At 36.0% G+C, this 18,084-nt stretch overlaps 1 protein-coding gene and 1 long non-coding RNA gene across 16 annotated transcripts in view; one reads left to right on the top strand and one right to left on the bottom strand.

The window, feature by feature from the left end:
* Positions 1-18,084, bottom strand: part of Myo9a (myosin IXA) — a 187,762-nt gene that overhangs the window by 48,737 nt on the left and 120,941 nt on the right. For 6 of the 11 annotated variants that reach the window (XM_085689177.2, XM_085689184.2, XM_085689176.2 and 3 more), the window contains 5 exons: positions 15,971-16,120; positions 14,517-14,836; positions 12,307-13,884; positions 9,070-9,151; positions 8,347-8,562 (listed from right to left, as the gene is read on the bottom strand). In XM_085689177.2, coding sequence (XP_085545303.2) covers positions 8,347-8,562; positions 9,070-9,151; positions 12,307-13,884; positions 14,517-14,836; positions 15,971-16,120 — 2,346 coding nt within the window. The remainder of the gene's footprint in view (positions 1-8,346; positions 8,563-9,069; positions 9,152-12,306; positions 13,885-14,516; positions 14,837-15,970; positions 16,121-18,084) is intronic. The other 5 variants (XM_085689185.2, XM_085689186.2, XM_085689187.2 and 2 more) reach the window with 2 other exon arrangements.
* Positions 1-18,084, top strand: part of LOC125393359 (uncharacterized) — a 122,870-nt gene that overhangs the window by 68,894 nt on the left and 35,892 nt on the right. Inside the window, exons 3-5 of one of the 5 annotated variants that reach the window (XR_007229788.3) lie at positions 14,604-14,818; positions 15,715-15,813; positions 15,902-16,194. This is a non-coding gene — a long non-coding RNA (uncharacterized LOC125393359). The remainder of the gene's footprint in view (positions 1-14,603; positions 14,819-15,714; positions 15,814-15,901; positions 16,195-18,084) is intronic. The other 4 variants (XR_015001740.2, XR_015001741.2, XR_007229787.3 and 1 more) reach the window with 4 other exon arrangements.

Genomic DNA, 18,084 nt, shown 5'->3' with positions numbered 1-18,084 from the left:
TGATACATAATCCCAGAAATTCTTATAGTTTCACCATAAACGTTTGCCAAGAATAAACTCAGCTTAAAAAAAAAAACCTGAAGAAGCACAAAGTATAAAATTGACAGCGGCCTTATGCTTATCAGTAACAATCAGAAAGAAAAGATCTACCTGGATACCTGGAGTTGGAAATCATAAAAAGAAGCTGAGTATAGTAGCTCATACTTGGAATCTCAGTTCTGGGGAGGTCAAGACTGGAGAACTGTGAACCTGACCAGCCTTAGCTACAGAGTGAAACTTCTGCCTCAGAAAATAAAGGAAAGAATCTAACTGTTACAGTAATTACTTCTAGAGGGAAGTAAATTTGCAAAAGGATGGGAAGAAATTCCCTTTGAAGAATGAGTTATAAAGAGAAAGCTAAAAATCCAGAATCTAAAAAGTTAAAAGAGAAAGGGAATAAAACATTGCTTTAATCACCAAACAAGAACAGCTTTCCACAACGAAACTATTTGTTACACAAATGGAGAGGGGGTTCAACACAAATATATAAAATGAATCAATTAAAACATACAACACCTATACAAAGTTACAATAATAAAGCAAATGCATATCAAGTCAGAACCAAAATAAGACTCAAAACAACTCAGTCATTACAATCCATAACATATGTGTCAGTATTACACCAGTGGGCACATCTTGTCTGGAAGCTGGCACTGTAGTTCTTAGGGTTCACAGCTGAGTAAGACTTCTAATGCTGTAGCTACCTCAGCAGCATGCACAGCACCTTCTAACACTACAAAAGCTTTTTGCTCCATGGGAGAGAGTACATATCTGGTACTGTAAGCCTGGTTAAGAACCCATGACTGGGAGACAGAGGCAGGAGGATCTCTATGAGTTTAAGGCCAGCCTGGTCTATTAAGTTACAATCCAGATCTATCTATGTAATAAAAAGTCTGTCTTGGGCTGGAGAGATGGCTCAGAGGTTAAGAGCACTTGCTGCTCTTCCAGAGATCCTGAGTTCAATTCCCAGCAATCACATGGTGGCTCACCACCTATAATGAGATCCGGTGCCCTCTTCTGTCATACAGGCAGAATCCTATATACATAATAAATAAATAAATAAATAAATGAATGAATGAATGAATGAATGAATAAATAAATCTTAAAAAAAACTGTCTTAAAAAAGATTGTGGTCAGAGGTGAGTGAGTTAAGACACTCAATTGCATTCTAAATATTTATTGCCATAGATAAATGCTATTCTCATCATTAATCAGAGAAGCTTCTCTTTGCAGTGAACAGTGGTGATTAGAAAGCCTCCTTGCCACTCAAGAGGCTTAGAATAAATGATAGCTGACAGTTCAATCCTGAACAGGACATTTACAACATCCCATCTAAGGTTCAAGGAACATTACACAAGGAGTAGCAAACCATAAGGAAGAAGACTGTAAAATGCTTACTTCAAGGCATGCCACCTACCACTGCAAAGCAGTAGTTGCCTGCATTGGGTCTGTAAACCTATCATAGATGAGGGTCATTTATGGGGCCCAATCCCTCCATGCTGAACCATTTCCAACTGATAAGCTCTAAAAAAAAAGACAGTCATTGTCTTCAGTAGTGCACAAAATAGTTTCAAACTTGGGGCCAGAAAGATGGTCTGTGTGCTGTGAGTATATTTTATTACCACTGGTTAATAAAGAAGCTGACTTGGCCAATAGCAAGGCAGAATAGAGCCAGGTGAGCAATCCAAGCAGAGATACAGGGAGAAAGAAGGTGGAGTCTGGGGGGTGGGGGACACCAGTAGTTGCCGGAGAAGAAAAAAAAAATGAGGTAATGCGGGCCACAAGTCTTGTTGTAAAATATAGAATAACAGAAATGGGTTAAGTTGTAAGAACTAGTTAATATTATTTACAAAACTTTTTGGCCAATTATCTCAGGCTTATTATTAAGTCTCAGAGAGGTTATTTGGGAACTAACGAGTGGGAAAGAAACCTCCAGTTACAGTCCAGGTTAAATATCAGCGAGTTACAAACAAAAAGGCATGGAATGTAGGAAGTGGGAATGGTGGTGGAAGAGGTCAGAGGAAGATAAGTAAAGGGTGGGTGGGAGCTGGAGAGATGGCTCAGAGGTTAAGAGCACAGACTGCTCTTCGAGAGAGTTCAATTCCCAGCAACCACATGGTGGCTCACAGTCATCTATAATGAGATTTGGTGCCCTCTTCTGGTGTGCAAGCATACATGGAAGGAATGTTGTATACATAATAAATAAATCAATCCTTAAAAAAAATTTTAAAAAGGAAACATTTAAAAAAATAAATTAAAAAAAAGGAAAGGGTGGGTACTGAGTAAACATGTATTAACTATCAACAAACAAATGTGACTAATAAAAGCAGATAAAATTCACTTAAAAATAACTTACAAGGTACCTAAGAAAGAAAGAAATCTACAAAATTTTAATTGAGAAAATAATAAGATATAAAACAAATATAAAAAAGCAAAAATTGTCAGAGGTAAAACAAGACAGGCAAGAAAAAGGGGAAAACCTACAACAAAACAAAACAAAACAAAAACCCCCACTAATATCTAAAGTTCCTAAACAAGAGAAACAAAATAGTGAAACTTGGCTAATAAATATCATAAAGATAACTTTTCAAAAGACAAAGGTAAGATAAGAATTTACAGAAAGAGCCTAGTATAGGTACAATGGATCACTAATCTCTAATGATCAACTTGAAATCATATCCTACATCAGAAAAAGAGAAGTCTGAGAACTTCTAAACTAAAAGATCAAATAATTCACAAATACAAAAGGTTTGGAATGGCAATAGACAACACTACATAAAGATATCAATAAGACAGTATTTTCAATAAAATCTGAATCACAGATTTATTTTATTAATTAAAAATTAGATTTATTTTACTTTATGTATATGAATGTTTTACTTTATATATATGAATGTTTTGCTTGTGTGCATGTTATATGCACAATGTGCAAACCTGCAGAATATCCTAGAACTGGGGTTATGGAGGGTTGTAAACCACCATGCAGGTACAAGAACAACCAGTGCTCTTAATCGCTGAGGTTTTTCTACAGTTCCTGAATCACAGATTTAATATGGTTCCTCAAATATCCAGGCTACAGAAAGAAGTCAGATAATTGAGTATCTTTAAGTCCTTCCTACCTACTGCCTGCTAGAAAAGTTTCATCTAAACAAATAAATTTAGATCAAAGGTGAATACAAAATTGGGATTTAGAGCAAAATATTATTAAATTACATTCTGACAGAGAAAAAAGCTCTCAAAACAGACATAAATAAGAAGAGGAGAGCAAAATGACTGATAGCTGCGTCACAGGTGCTAATTAATTAGATATTACTTATTGAAAATTGACTAAGTTGGATATTGTGGTATAGTTCTGTAAAAAATAAAAAGTTATAACTGAACTATTAAATCAATAATAAAGATTTGACTTATTTATGAAAGAAAAATATTTCCAAATTTATTCAAATAGGACTCAACTATACTTAATGGAAAACATTTAAGTGAAGATAAAATAAAAGGCTAAGCAAAAGTATATAAAGCAAATGAAAGAGACAAGGAAAGAAAAACATTAACACTAACTAAAGATAAGAAGCATTAAATGTGATAGAGTGCTTCTTTAAATACTAAAGTCACAATTATGAAGAAATAGAAGATTTAGCCTACTGCTTTCAGCCTGAGACAAATCAGTATATAAAATATAATGAAGACATTGAAGACACTATAACAAAGAGGGTAGGCTTTGAGGGTATATTTTGAAACTATACACTCTGAACAGAATACTTTTTATCAAATAATGTGCGGCATATTTACAAAACTGATCATATTAGATAACAAAGAAAACAAAAAATTCCACCAATTATAAGTATTACATATATAAACATAAAAGCATAAACCAATGAAACAGAAAATTAAAAATAGACATAATAAATAAAAATTCTACTTTAGAAAAGATGATCTAGATAAGAACTAGTGCTATAGTTTGGAATTGGTGTGGCTCTCAAAGGTTTTTGCAACAATTTTCAGACATAAGGCTTGTGGAAGGTACAAAGGGACTACATTATTAGGGCTCTGACCTTATCAATAGATCAGCCCATTAATAAATTCATGTGAAGGCAACATAGTGGGAAGAACTAGGTTAGTGGGCCATGCTCGGAAAGGTACACCCCTTCCTCCCTTTTTTGGCAACCACAAAGATGTACCACCTCCTCATAGAACCAAAGCAACAGAGCCAATGATCTGCTGTTACTTTAGATAGTTTTGTTATAGTTATGGCAATCTAGAACACAGCTAAATTAAAAATAATCACAGATCTATAAAATAAGAAATAGACAATTGGATGTAGTGGTGTAGGCCTTTAATACCAGCACTAAGAAAACAGACTTTTCTTTTTCAGAACATATAATTTAATATAGGGATTCCTAGAATTCCCAGGCCAGCATAGTCTACTATAGCAAGTTTCAGTCCAGCCAGGTTATTGTGAGACACTGACTTAAAAACAAGGAGGAGGGAAGTAATCACTCAAAAAAAAAAAATGCTTCCTTAAAAAAAAATCATAAGAAACTATGTTCCAGACTTATTTGTAAATATTTAAAGTTGGATGAAATGAATAACTTTATAAACAATAAAAAATGAAGTTAACCAACCAAAATGTACTACATTAGGGAATATGCTGTAAAAAACTTCCCTAAAGAAAGAAAAAAACTTAAAAACTTAGCAAGAAATTATGCCACAACAGCAAGCTTAAAAAGAGGAGGAGAAAATCAAGTTTTTAGAAATTCATGTGCCCAATAAACTCAAATCTACCTTTTAAAAAAATGTGTATTTTGAGGATGCAATAAATTCCCCTTTATAAACGGTAAGATTCATCATCACAGTTTCAGAAAGTGTTAGAATATGACACATTTTCAGGATCAAGAAATACATTTTAAGGTGCCTTAAATCTAGGTAATAGCAGAAAAAAAGTTATACATAAAAATGTAGGTTTCCTATGCTAATCTCACAGATAAGAAAAGTAAACAACTTTACTAATTTATCATCTAGAATACATATTGAAAAACTAAACATGGAAACAAAAAGTCATCTTTAAAATGTAGTTCAGCAGAATATGCTCTTCTTATCTTCTTGGGTAAATACCAATGTGACAGACACACAAACCAAGGGAGAAGAGTTCACAGGGTATTTAAAAGGCGGTCTGAAACAGAAGGTTTACAAAAAAAGCATGACGGTCACAGAGGCAAGAAACTGTCACTACTGACTACCTTTCCCTACAGCATCAGCGATTGCTAATTAACCATCTTTTTTTTTTTTTACTAGAATTTTTACTTTAGTTCCTTTTGGTATAAAATAATATGTTAATTGGAAATCAATTAAGAAAACAAGAAAAGATAAATCATCTAAAATCAACTATAACCCACAATTTAGCTTTACAGAGTGTAATGTTTATCTCAAATTTCCTTTAGATGACCAATTTGCAATTGTTTTTTAATCCTATAAGATCAGTAACTTTACAGCTAAAAAGAGCAGAAAGCCATTTCTGCTAAAAATTAATGCAATGTTTCTTGGTTAGCAAATATTGGTAATAACATCTTTTTGTCGGGAGGAGAAAATCAAGTTTTAAGAAATTCATGTGCCCAATAAACTCAAATCTATCTTTTTAAAAAATGTGCATTTTGAGGATGCAATAAATTTCCCTTATAAACAGTAAGATTCATCATCACAGTTTCAGAAAATATTAGAATATGACACATTTTTCAGGATCAACAGATACATTTTAAAACCATTCCTCCCCTCCCCTCCACACCCCCATTCCAGTAAGTATCTACTAGCTTATTCTACAAAGCAAAGCTGCTTCATGCAAGCATCCACTAGAAACCAGCACCACCACCTGTTCCTAAAACAGGATAAACAGGATAGTAAGAAGCTAGAGTGACTAACATACTGTACAAGAAGATGCTCTACAACTACGGGCATGCAGTGACTGTCAAGCAGGTGAACAGAGGCTACAGTACCAAAAGGAGCCAAAAGCTCCAAGCAGAAAGCCTAACTCCCTGGTTCATCCCAGCAAGAGTTCCCAGTGTGAATAATGTTCTATCACCGAAAGAACTAAGGATTGTTACAAAAGAAACTCTCAGGAACAAAGTAGCAGTTATAAAATGCTAAGTTCTTCTATAAACAATAAATCTGTATGAACTAGATAAAGTTGTATTTTCATTAAGATTTGTTTATTCCACTATAAAATTTTCAGTTTAATTATTATATATATATATATATGTGTATTTCAGTAAACATAACTCAAATATAGGGCACCTTTATAATAATTATTAATCCTAAAGTCAAGAGATCTGAGCTCTACTTATACACATTAGCAAAAGAGTACAGCTCATTTCCAACTTCTACAATCTTCATGTTTATAACTCATTTTTGTTTTAACAGGGAGCATGTCATGCTTCTTTTTTGTCTTTGTTTTGCTCTGTACAGAATATCAATGTTACTACTAAAAACTGAGCCTAGTCTTCCATGGGATAAAAATACAATAAAAATATTTTAGAAATTTGGAGAAATTCTAACTAACTAGGACTAAACATAATTCAAACATCTTATAACAGTTCAAACCTCAAATAGTAATGACTCAAAGATCATCATGAAAATCTTCCAAAGTGAAGTTATTAAAGATTGGAGAGTCAATTTATTTAGGTAAATGAAAAACTATTTCATCAGTCATAATGTTTTTAGTTCCTATTAGATTGATTAGGGTCTCTATGCTATTCATTTCCTAGAACAATCAGAATAAAATGTGTGTGTGAGCGCGTGTGTGCATCTTTTCCTCTATCACTCTACTTTTTCTAGACAGGATCTCACTATATAACCCTGGAAGGCCTGACATTTGGTATATAGACTAAGGTGGCCTCTGCCACCCAAGAGCTAGGATTAAAGGCATAAGTAAATATGTTTGGGTATATGAGGTCAGTTTGTGTGTGTGGGGGGGGGTGTTTTGTTTTGTTTTTATTTAAGACAGAGTTTCTCACTGAAACTGAAGCATAGCCATTTGGTAAAGCTGAGTACCCCACAGAGACCATAGGATTCTTCTATCTCTGCCTCTCAGCTTTGCGATTAAGGGCTCATACCAACATGCTTGACTTTTTATATGGAGGCTAGGGGTCTAAACTCAGGGCCTCAAGCAGCAAGCACTTTATCTACTATGCCATTATTCCAGAACCCCAAGAATGATACTTTTTACCCTAAGATATCTATAAATACAATAACACATGTAACATGTTTAACCCTACTTTGGTTCAGAAAATAATAAAGTTATATTTTAAGTCAAATGAGCATAGTAAATCAAACTCAACTCCAATGTTATAATTTCTGATTAATACAAATTCACACCATACATAGCATTCCACCTGGTTGGGTTGCTCCAGGATGACACATTTTGTTCATTAAATTACTGATGTCTGGGCCTTGCTTGCACATACTTGTTTCCTTTAGTGTTTTTAAGACAGGGTTTTACTTTTTAGTCTAGCCTGGCCTTCAACTATGTAAGTTCGTGTTGGCATAAACTATGGCAATTCTCATGCCTCAGCCTTCTAAATGCACGACCACATCCATCTTAATTTTTGGTTTTTGGAGACATGGTCTCACAATACAGTTCAAGCTGGCCTTGAACTTGAGATAATTGTGTTCCACCACACCTAATTAAAATTTATAAAATACATGTATCTTTTCTATTACTGAACATAAAGGAGAGAGTAGCAGCTTTAAAGGCTCCCCTACCCCTAATTTTTAAGTGAATAATCTTTCAGTTAAAGTCTAAATTTATTTAAAAGGTATCTTACTCTATATACCAGTCAATAAACTCTGACCAGGAAGTCAAACACAGTTCATTGCCTGGTTCTGCATATTTACTAGAAAAATCATGTCCATTTTTATCTTGTCTGTGATTGTTTTCACATGGTAGTGGTCAAGTTAGAGAGCTGCAAGCAACAGAGATTATGATATACAAAGTCTACAATATTTATTATCTGGACCTTTACAAAAGCAAAAATAAAAAAACTAAGGATTCCTACTCTAGACCCTTTAAGGTATAATAATCAACATTTCTATGTCAGTACTAATTTAAATCCTACTTCTGCGTAATTTATCACTTGCTATGTACAGTTAAAGTGCCCTTATTTGAGTACTATTAGACTTAGCTTTTGTTGCCGTGTTCACTGAGGCTTCTCATGTACAAGCCATTAAATGGAAAAAAGCTGTGAAGGTTAGCTTTAGATTAGCAAAGACTACTTGGAGATCTGCTTGCTGTTTATTTTCTTATTGCTGCAAAATTACCATTTCGGAGTCACTGTGAGAGGCCTGACCCAGGCTGGATACAGGCCCTAGCTCAGAGTGAGAAGCTTGGTCAAGGGAGAGAAGGGGCTCAATAATGTCATCGTAATCATCTTCCTCTGTATCCCCCTCCCCATCGGGAAAAGTACCTCTAGTCAAGAAATCGGAGCGCGTCCGCGCCATTCGAGCTTTCTTTTTATGGGCCGGTCTGGCAACCTGCTTGACCAAATGATAAAACAAATAACACAACAATGTTTTGTCTTTGTAATTTGGGAGAAGATGCCAATGAAAGAGGGCTCATGAAAGTCTGGAAACTTCCCTCCACCCCAACCATGCCCTGTTTGTTAGCAGAAGTAACAGGGACGACCAAAGAGAATCCATACACATTACTGTGAACAACAGATAACGATGGAAGCTAAGTCTGCACTATTCTCCATAATGAACTAAGTCACCCTTCACTGCCACAGGTCTCACCAAAGTCACCTGAACAAACTGTCCTTTTTTGTCTTAGTGATTTCTCTCTTTTATACAATTTATATTTTTATGCAACATTCCTTGCCTAGTACAAACCTTCCTAGTTATTAAAGGCTTAAGTTTATATAGCTTCTTTCTCTAAATTCACCTGGGAATAAACAGGCAGATATGGTGTTCTACCTACAAGAATAGTAACCTCAAAAATAAGATACACCTATCTTAATTAAAAGATAAACAAGATCCAATACTTACCTCTCGTTGGCCCGGCCCTGCAAATTTAGGTTTCCAAGCTGGTTCATCTTGTTTGTGAACTTGAGGATTTCCACTGTGCACACTTTAAATAAAATAAACAGGGTCACATTTCAATTTCTAGCTGATATTCTATTGAAGTAGTCCTAAAGTATAGTAGGAATTTTGTTTGCTTTTGTTTTTTGAAACTGTCTCTCTATGTAGCCCTAGCTACACTGGAACTCAGGCAGATCAGGCTTCCCTTAAGCTCACAGAAATCCGCCTGCCTCTGTCTACTGAGTGTCAGGATTAAAGGTGTGTGCCATCACACCCAGCTATGAATTATAATTTAACAGGACAGGACAAGTCAAAAAAGCCTAGAAAATTCTGTAATTCCATATCTCAGTCAATTCCAAAATTGGATTTATTATGTTAATCTTCATAGTCTCTTCATCCTCATAGACTTTAACTGTGCATGTGTGTGTAGTTTTGTATGCAGGCGTGTGCTCATGCACGTAAATAGGCAGTTGCACATCTGTGTGCTATCCTGTGGAAACCAGAGGACAACACTGGAAGTCCTGCTGTGTTATTATCCGCCTTGTCATCATTAGACAGGATCTCTCACTGAACCTGGAGCTTACATTTTTGGTCACACTGACTGGTCAGTATTCTCCAGTAATGTTCATATCTCTGGTCTCAATGTTTTCGGCCCCCAAAATGAGGGCTACAGATGTGTGCAGCCACACTCAGCTTTAAAGTGGGTGCTGGAGATCCAAACTCATGTCTTCACGCTTGTGCAACAAATGTTCTTATCCACTGAACTACCTCTCAAGTTCCTAGATTTCTTGTTCTTACATAATCAATACTATACTATATTCAAGAATCTACATGGGGGGGGGCTGAAGGGATGGTTCAGCAATTAAGAGCACTGACTTCTCTTCCAGGGGACCTGGGTTCAATTCCCAGCACCCATACAGCAGCTCACAATTGTCTATAATTCCAGGATCCAACACCCTCACATAGACATATATGCAGGAAACACCAGTGCACAAAATAAAATAAATTATTAAAAAAAAAGAATCTATGTGCATGGTGAGTTCCTAGTCACTGTGGTGATAATCATTGGGTACATTACACTATGGTAGGCTATGTTTAAGAAAGACAGCAACAAAACTAGTTAAGAACCAAGGCAAACCAGGCAGTGGTGGTACATGCCTTTAATCCCAGCTCTCCTGAGGCAGAGGCACGTGGATCTCTATGAACTCAAGGAGAACCTGATCAATGAAGTGAGTTCTAGGATAGCCAGAGCTGTTACATAAAGAGATCCTGTCCCGAAAAACAAAACAAACAAAAAGAACCAAAGTGAATTTAATGAAAAAATAAAAATTCCAAATCTCTCACATCCTTAGGATACTTGTTTTAAACAGGCTTTTCATATAATCATTTTATATGATAGTAATAAGGATCTTGCTTTACTTTGGGATGGTTCCCATTGGTCAGGAAAAAAAATCACTTCTTAAACTCTTCTAAATTTTCATCTACTATCCTTTTTTTCTAAAGATTTATTTATTTATTATATATGCTACACTCCAGAAGAGGGCACCATTCTAGATGGTTGTGAGCCATGTTTAAAATTCTATGTAAAAACAGAGTGTCAGAATCTGAAGAAAATTTGAACAGTATCTAGATTTTCGTGGCACTAATTGATTAATTAGTATTATGGGTTTTAAAATTCATCCTTAGACTATAAAATCCTTGGGAATCATTACTTAACTACTAGCATCAGACTACTTCAAAACAGACAATAACTTATAAAACTAGCTGATAAGTTAGACACTTTTCCATTAGAAATATTTTACTTTCGGGCTGAAGAGATGACTCAGAGGTTAAGAGCACTGACTGCTCTACCGGAGGTCCTGAGTTCAATTCCCAGCAACCACATGGTGGCTCACACCCATCTGTAATGAGATCTGGTGTCCTGTTCTGGCCTGCAGGCAGACATACAGGCAGAACACAGTATACATAATAAGTAAATAAATAAATAAACAAATATTTAAAATATTTTAAAAAAAGAAATATTTTACTTTCATAAGGGGTTATAAGAAGTTATCTTGGAGCTGGGCAGTGGTGGCGCACGCCTTTAATCCCAGCACTCGGGAGGCAGAGGCAGGCAGATCTCTGTGAGTTCGAGGCCAGCCTGGTCTACAAGAGCTAATTCCAGGACAGGCTCCAAAGCTACAGAGAAACCCTGTCTTGAAAAACTAAAAAGAAGTTATCTTGGACTGGGGAGATGACTCAGTGAGTACCAGCTGTGTTAAGTCTGAAGCTTAATAAAGATGTATGATTCCAAGCATCAGAATTAAACAAAACAAAAATAACACCAAAAAAATAACAAACACCCTAAGTCAGAAAACAGCTTTTCATGTTTGCCATGAGTTAAAATTCTTTCCTTGTGGTTATCCTCACTTAAAGGAAACACCTAAATTATAAAATAAAAAACAATTCCCACTTAAAATAGATGCCTAAAGCAGTTTGACCTTCAGAAACATAAGATAGATTTGGGCATAGTGGCACATGGCTTTAGCAGTTTCAGGTGGCAGGCAGATTTCTATGAGTTTATGATCAGCCTGGTCCATATAGTGAGTTCCAGGCCAGTGTGGGCTACAGGGTAAGATACTGTTTCAAAAATACAGAAAAACAAAACAAAACAAAAAACCTCTAACAATTGGATAGTGGTGGCACATGCTTTTAATCCCAGCACAAACCCTATAAAGCAGCAACTGGAGAAAAAGCTGCTTAGTGAGTGAGTTTCAGTACTAAAGATGAAAAAGACCTGTTGATAACTTTTATACAACTAATATTACTATATCACACACTTAAATTTTATGATAAAAGATATATATAGGGCCAATGGCTGTGACAAAACATGGTAAGTTCTGAAAAGTCTTGAAAATAACCAGATTGAATCACTCCACTTCATAGCTCTACGTCGACCAGCACATGCTGAATGCCTGAAACATTGACAAGCACCATACTGTCCTTTACAAATGCTTTTCAATTAATGAGGAAGAGAAAAAAGAAACGTGCTATCTACACTCAAAGATGCCTAGGCTATAACTACTCATACTTTACACAGAGAAAAATTACAGATTAGATAGTGTAGCATGCATATAGACAAGAGTGGAACACACAAAAAAAGTGCTTCAACAAACTACCCTAGGAAACTTCCTATTTAATATATAAAATATAAATTTTACTTACAGTGGAATAATCATATTGTCTTTTGGTGTGAAGAAAATGGCTCTTGAATTTCCCCCTCTGGAAGGGTCATCAGGTCTGTGGCCATAAGAGTGAGTTGACCTAAAGTGTTCTCTTTCTGTAATGCGATTATTAGTGAGTTTACAGGCAACATGCTGGGTGCCTATTTCTGTCTTGGATAATTCCTTAGCAGTCTTAGATTGGCATGGGCTTCCTTTTCTTTCGAAGAAGAGGGTGACAGGTCGGTCTTTTGGAGGTAAATGAATGGAGGAACTATCTTTTGTGGCAAGAGCTGTATCTCTTTTAGTGACTGCTGATGGGGAACCTAGTACACCAGCTTCTCCCTCACTTGGGGTACTTTGGATATGCAGAGAAGATGGCCTCTCTACTCTTTGTCTTGGCTGATAAAAGGATGGTACCAAGAGAGATTCCTCAGTGCGTGCCTGTTCAACTGTCTTGAAGGCTTTACGTTCCTTCTCTAAAATATCTGTCTGTTGACGAATCTGTTCCATCATTTCTTTTTCATTCTGCTGCTGTAACTGCTTTTGCCTTTTCTCCTTTTCAGTATTCAGCTTTTCCAACTTCTTAAGCACAGTACACGAAGCATCTGTATTCAAAGCAATCACTTGGTCTCCTGAGAACTGACACTTCTTGGCCTCCTTGTTGATATCTAAAGCGGCTTCTCTTTCCAGCAGTTTGTTTCTTTGGATACTTGTGTCTGGTTGGGAACTTGTTTTTAGAGGTTCTTGATGGGGAATATAAAAAAATGTAGGTAGACTACTTGAAACAAAAGAGTCTCTCAGCTGGGGTTTACAGGTGATAGGTTCAGAACAACAGACCAGCTTTTCCTTAGTGCCATTCTTCAAATGCTCTGAGTCACAAGATGCTCCTTTTCTAGACAATGCAGAGCTAGTCTCCCTTGAGGCACTGAGGACATTGTCTTGTGAATGGAATTTTGGATCAGTAGATACATTGGGTGATGAAATCTTCAATTCTCCCTCATCTAAAATGAGGGACTCTGGTTTGCTCTGTTGGCTCTCCTCACAAGTCAGAAGTTCTAAGCTTCCTTGTGAACTCTCACTATCAGGTGTACCCTGTGGAGACTGCAGGCCTTCAGGCACCAGTTCTGAAGACCATCTACGTTCCTCTGAAGGAGACACACCACCAAGAGAGCGAACTTTCAGCAATTCTAAGCTAAATATAGCTTGCTCTAATTCTCTCATTCTCCGACTTTCCCTTTTGGCTCGACCTACTTTTTTCTGATGGAGATCCTCCAAGGACTTGGGTCTCTGTCTTACAATCACTTCTTCCTGCAAGTCCATACCACTTTGGCTTCTGCCTCTCTCCTGCTGCTTGTCTGGAGACTCCTTTGAGAAATCCATGGAACTTTCACGGCTAATTCGATTACTCTCTATCACAGATTTACATTCCTCTATAGCTTTCACTCTGTTGTCAAAAGAACGATCCTCCCATTCAGAAGGGTCTGAACCATGAATTTCTAGAGTTCCACATGCCTTGATATTCACGAATCCATGCTCTAGTTTTGTTTCTTTCAGTCTTTGCTCTTTTAAAGCTTTATATCTATACAAAAATAGACAAAGTGGATTAGAGAATTTAATCTACTATAATTTTTTAACAGATGGAACCTTGCTATCCTTAATTATGTTCAAAGTTGACCTTAAACTGCAGACTCAATGTAATTAATCTTCCTGCTGCAGTCCCCTATTTATCTAGGACTAGATGTACCACTGTATTCACCTACAAAAACTAACTTGATTATACTAGGTTGAATTCTCCTCTTATTTATACGAGTAATTCCTATCTGGATAGCCTCAACAAAATGTTAACTGAACTAAAGATACATCAATAGTGTGACTTTAATATAGTACAATAGAGATCAATGTTCCCAAGGTTAAAAACAAAAGGAGTTGAATATTTCTAAATTTATAAGATTAAACCATATGTACAAGTTTTTTTTTTCTTAGCAGTTATAACCACAGGTCATGGAAGTTTCCAACTTTATTTAATTCAATGAACATTTATTTAACTTCTGCTATAGCCCAGACATTGCAGGTAAGAACTGGTAGAAATTTATCACAGTCTAGTGATTAAAAAAAAACAAAACATAGGTAATAAAGAAAGTATTAAAGCAAAGGTTTAAATAAAGGACCTATAAAAACAGGAGAACCAACTGCTTCATTAACATAGATTACCTTTGTCTTGCTCTGAATCCTCTATATGTTGATTGTAAAAGGATAATTTTGTTCCTTTGTTCTTTGTACTTCTTACTTTGCCTGTAGCTCCTCCATTTTGCCTGTATACAGGTAGCAGCCCTGTGTCGGCATCTACACAGTTCCCTCCATCGCTGCTGGATAATGACAGCCGCAGCTCGTAACTCCAAGTATCGTTGTCTCTCTAAGTGAGCACGCCAGGAAGCTTGGAGAAGGGATGCTGCACTAGCCATAATCAAAGCATCTTTCTTCACAGTCGCATTTCTGACGTGCTTCTGATTTAGGTAATTCCTCCAGAAACGCTAAGGGAAATGAGAAAATGTCTGTCAAGTTATCACTTATTTCATAGAATAGGTAAAAAAGGCTAAATTTCTATGTCATTAGCACTTTAAGCATATAAGCAACTAACTTGTTGGTGGTTAATAATAATAATAATGTTATAATAATGTTAACTCTTTCTATGCTACCAGAGTTGTGTTGATGCTCTGGTGTAATGAAAATTGATACTGCTTTACAAGAGGTGTTGAAGCTCACCTCTTCTAAGTCCACAATGACTTAACAGGTGGGATTCACAAAGTTGCCAAAGCCTTAAGCAAGTGTCATGCCCATCTCTGTGGACTTTCACCCAACTATGAGCCTATATATGCCAAGTTGATGGAGGCCCTTTATGCTAAGCACTAAATCAACGCTATTAAAGTTTATGACAACAAGAAACTAGAAGAGTGGAATGGCCTCTGAGAAAATTCATCAAGGGTAAAAAATTCTCATATAGTAGCGTTTGATGATAAAGTAAAAAACTTCAGGTAAGGCTATTATCCAAGAATACTGCAAATGTAATAAGTAAAATAAGTGAAGTTTTTACTAATAAGTAAAAACTTGTTTTTTTAGAAAATAAATAAAAACATTTTTTTTTTTTTTTGCTTATCAAAAACAGCTATTTTAAATTTGAGGTCAGCCTGATCTACAGAGCAAGTTCCAGAACTGGCTCTAAAACTACATAGAGAAACCCTGTTTTGAAAACAGCCCCACCACAGCTATTTTAAATAATATAACTTAGCTGAGATTAATTATACAATTTAAATTTTTTAGATGTTTTCAGGTTCCACCGATTAATTAATCAGTTCTATTTTCTCATTCATTCATTTATCCATTCATTCATTCATTTATTTATTTTTCACAGGGTCTCTCTATTGTAGCTCTGACTGTCCTGGAATTCTACGTAGACAAGCTGGCAGGCTGGCCTTTAAATCCCAAGGTGTTACCTGCTATTACATTCAAGGTAATCTACTGGGTGTCACACACATTTAAGAAATGATTATAATTCATTCTTGTCTCTGAAGTTTCATTATTATTTCAATGTTTCACAGTAAAATGGTTCTGGTTACTAAATGAAGTCCAAACTCACTCTTAAACAAAGAATCCTAGTCTCATCCCACCTGGATAATAACAGATGCCTGTCTCAAATGGAGGAACTGTTGCCTAGAGAGCAAGACCCTAAACCACCGCTGCAATAGTACGATTCTGCGAAGCACTTCCTGATGAAGCAGATCTTGTAAGTGCTGTCGTTCATGCTCCTTTAGGAAAACCTATGAGACGGAAGAAAAACAAGGGATAAAGCTTAAGAAGAAATGAAAACTATTCATGAATTATTGTTTCTGGGGTAAGCTTCTCTTTCAGAAAAGGACACATATAATGGCAGACATGCAAATAAAGTACTGATAACAAATAAAGTACTGATAAATAGTTCTATCACACTGTGCGGTGGTGGTGCAGGCCTTTAATCATAGTACTAGAAAGGCAGAGACAAGCAGATCTCTGTGAGTTCAAGGCCAGCCTGGCTGACAAGCACTAGTTCCAGGATGGCCAGGACTACACAGAGAAACCATGTTTCAGAAAACCAAAAATAGTTCTATCACCTGAAAAAATATGTGAGTACATGAGAGAGGAGATGGAGAAAATTAGAAAATGTACCAAATTTCTATTGTCAAACATTCTGCTACATTACTGCTTCTCATCTGGAAAAGTCGTTGCTGTAAAAGATCAGTATACCATTAGTCAATATGTCACAATTTTTTAAAAAATTGGAATGGGGAAAAACTGATAACCGCCGATCTTAAAAAGTGAGTACAACCTGAAGGAACCAATAGCACTCATCTATTTGACATCTAAAGACTAAAAGCTTCTTCATTCCCAGAGTCAAAAGTAAGTATAAAATAGACATATCTCTTTGAAATAGAACTTATGGTTCATCTTTAGGAGTGAACAGAAATATCAAGAGTTAAAGATTAAACTACTATGGGATGGAGACAGAAGATCTTACCTGAGCAATAAAAGGATTGGAAAAACTAAAAGTTTCTAACTAGTTAGTAAAACTAAAGCACATGAGACAACTGAATAACTGAATTAGTCTTCAAAAAGTACTGCTAAATATTATGAAGCTACAATATGGAAGTGGATTTTGTTTGTCTTGCGTTTTGTGACAGATGCTCATGTAGCTGAGGCTGGCCTTAAATTTCTATATAGCTGAAAACAGTCTTGACTAAGTGAGTCTTCTGGCACTGCTTTCTAGTGCTGGGACTATACGCATGTAGTACTATTTCCAAGACAATATGGAGAATCAGTCAGTGTGCCCGAGGAAGATAATATAAACTTAATGAGGAGTCTATTGGGAAAATAACTGACATGAAGTCAATAAAAAGAAAGTGACATACTTAAATGATACAGAGGAAAAGAGCTATGAATCAGAAACAAAATGGAATCAGGAATGGAGAAATGGGCTGAGATACAAAATCATCTTTTTTTTTTTTTCTGTTTTTTGAGACAGGATTTCTCTGTGTAGTCTTGACTGTCCTGGAACTCGCTCTGTAGACCAAGTTAGCCTACAAAAAGTTCCTAGGAGGAACAAAAAGAAGGAATATAAATAAAAGGTAACAAATAGCTGAAAAGGGCAGTAGAAGAATCTGGATAATGTTACTGTAGACAAGCTAAATTTGTCATTAAGTAGAATATCTTATTCAGAGATGGTTTGAATTACAGCTGAAGTTGTAATTAGAAATAGAACATCGACCAGGAATTCTATGATTAGTACTGATTACAACATTTTATTTTAGGTTGTGGGGGTGGGTAAGTCAGGTAACAATTGTAAAAGTCAGTTCTCTTCTACCTACCCCATGGATTCTGAGATTAAACTCAGGTCATCAGACATGATGGAAAGCACCTTTACTACCAAGTCATTAACCAAGAAAAGCCCTGTGGTCAGTTAAGAGGGTGAAGAGTGTTTGCTGGGTAAAAGTGCTTGGTATGTAAGCATAAGAACCTGAGTTTTGTCTGACAAACCTAAGACAAAAGGAGGACAAACTCTTGAAAATTGTCTTGCATGGTTGCATGGGTGTGTTAGCATTCATACATTGCTCATATACAAATACAATAACAACAATAATAAATAAAATTTTGGGGCCAACAAGACAGCATAGTGGGTAAAGGTACTTACTACTAAGCCTGACAATTTAAGACTCATCATTGGGATCCACATGGTAAAGGGAGAGAATCA

The sequence above is a fragment of the Myodes glareolus genome, chromosome 4 (assembly GCF_982192425.1).
Source record: "Myodes glareolus chromosome 4, mMyoGla1.1, whole genome shotgun sequence".
Taxonomy (NCBI): Eukaryota; Metazoa; Chordata; class Mammalia; order Rodentia; family Cricetidae; genus Myodes; species Myodes glareolus.
This window is presented reverse-complemented; position numbering and strand designations above follow the sequence as displayed.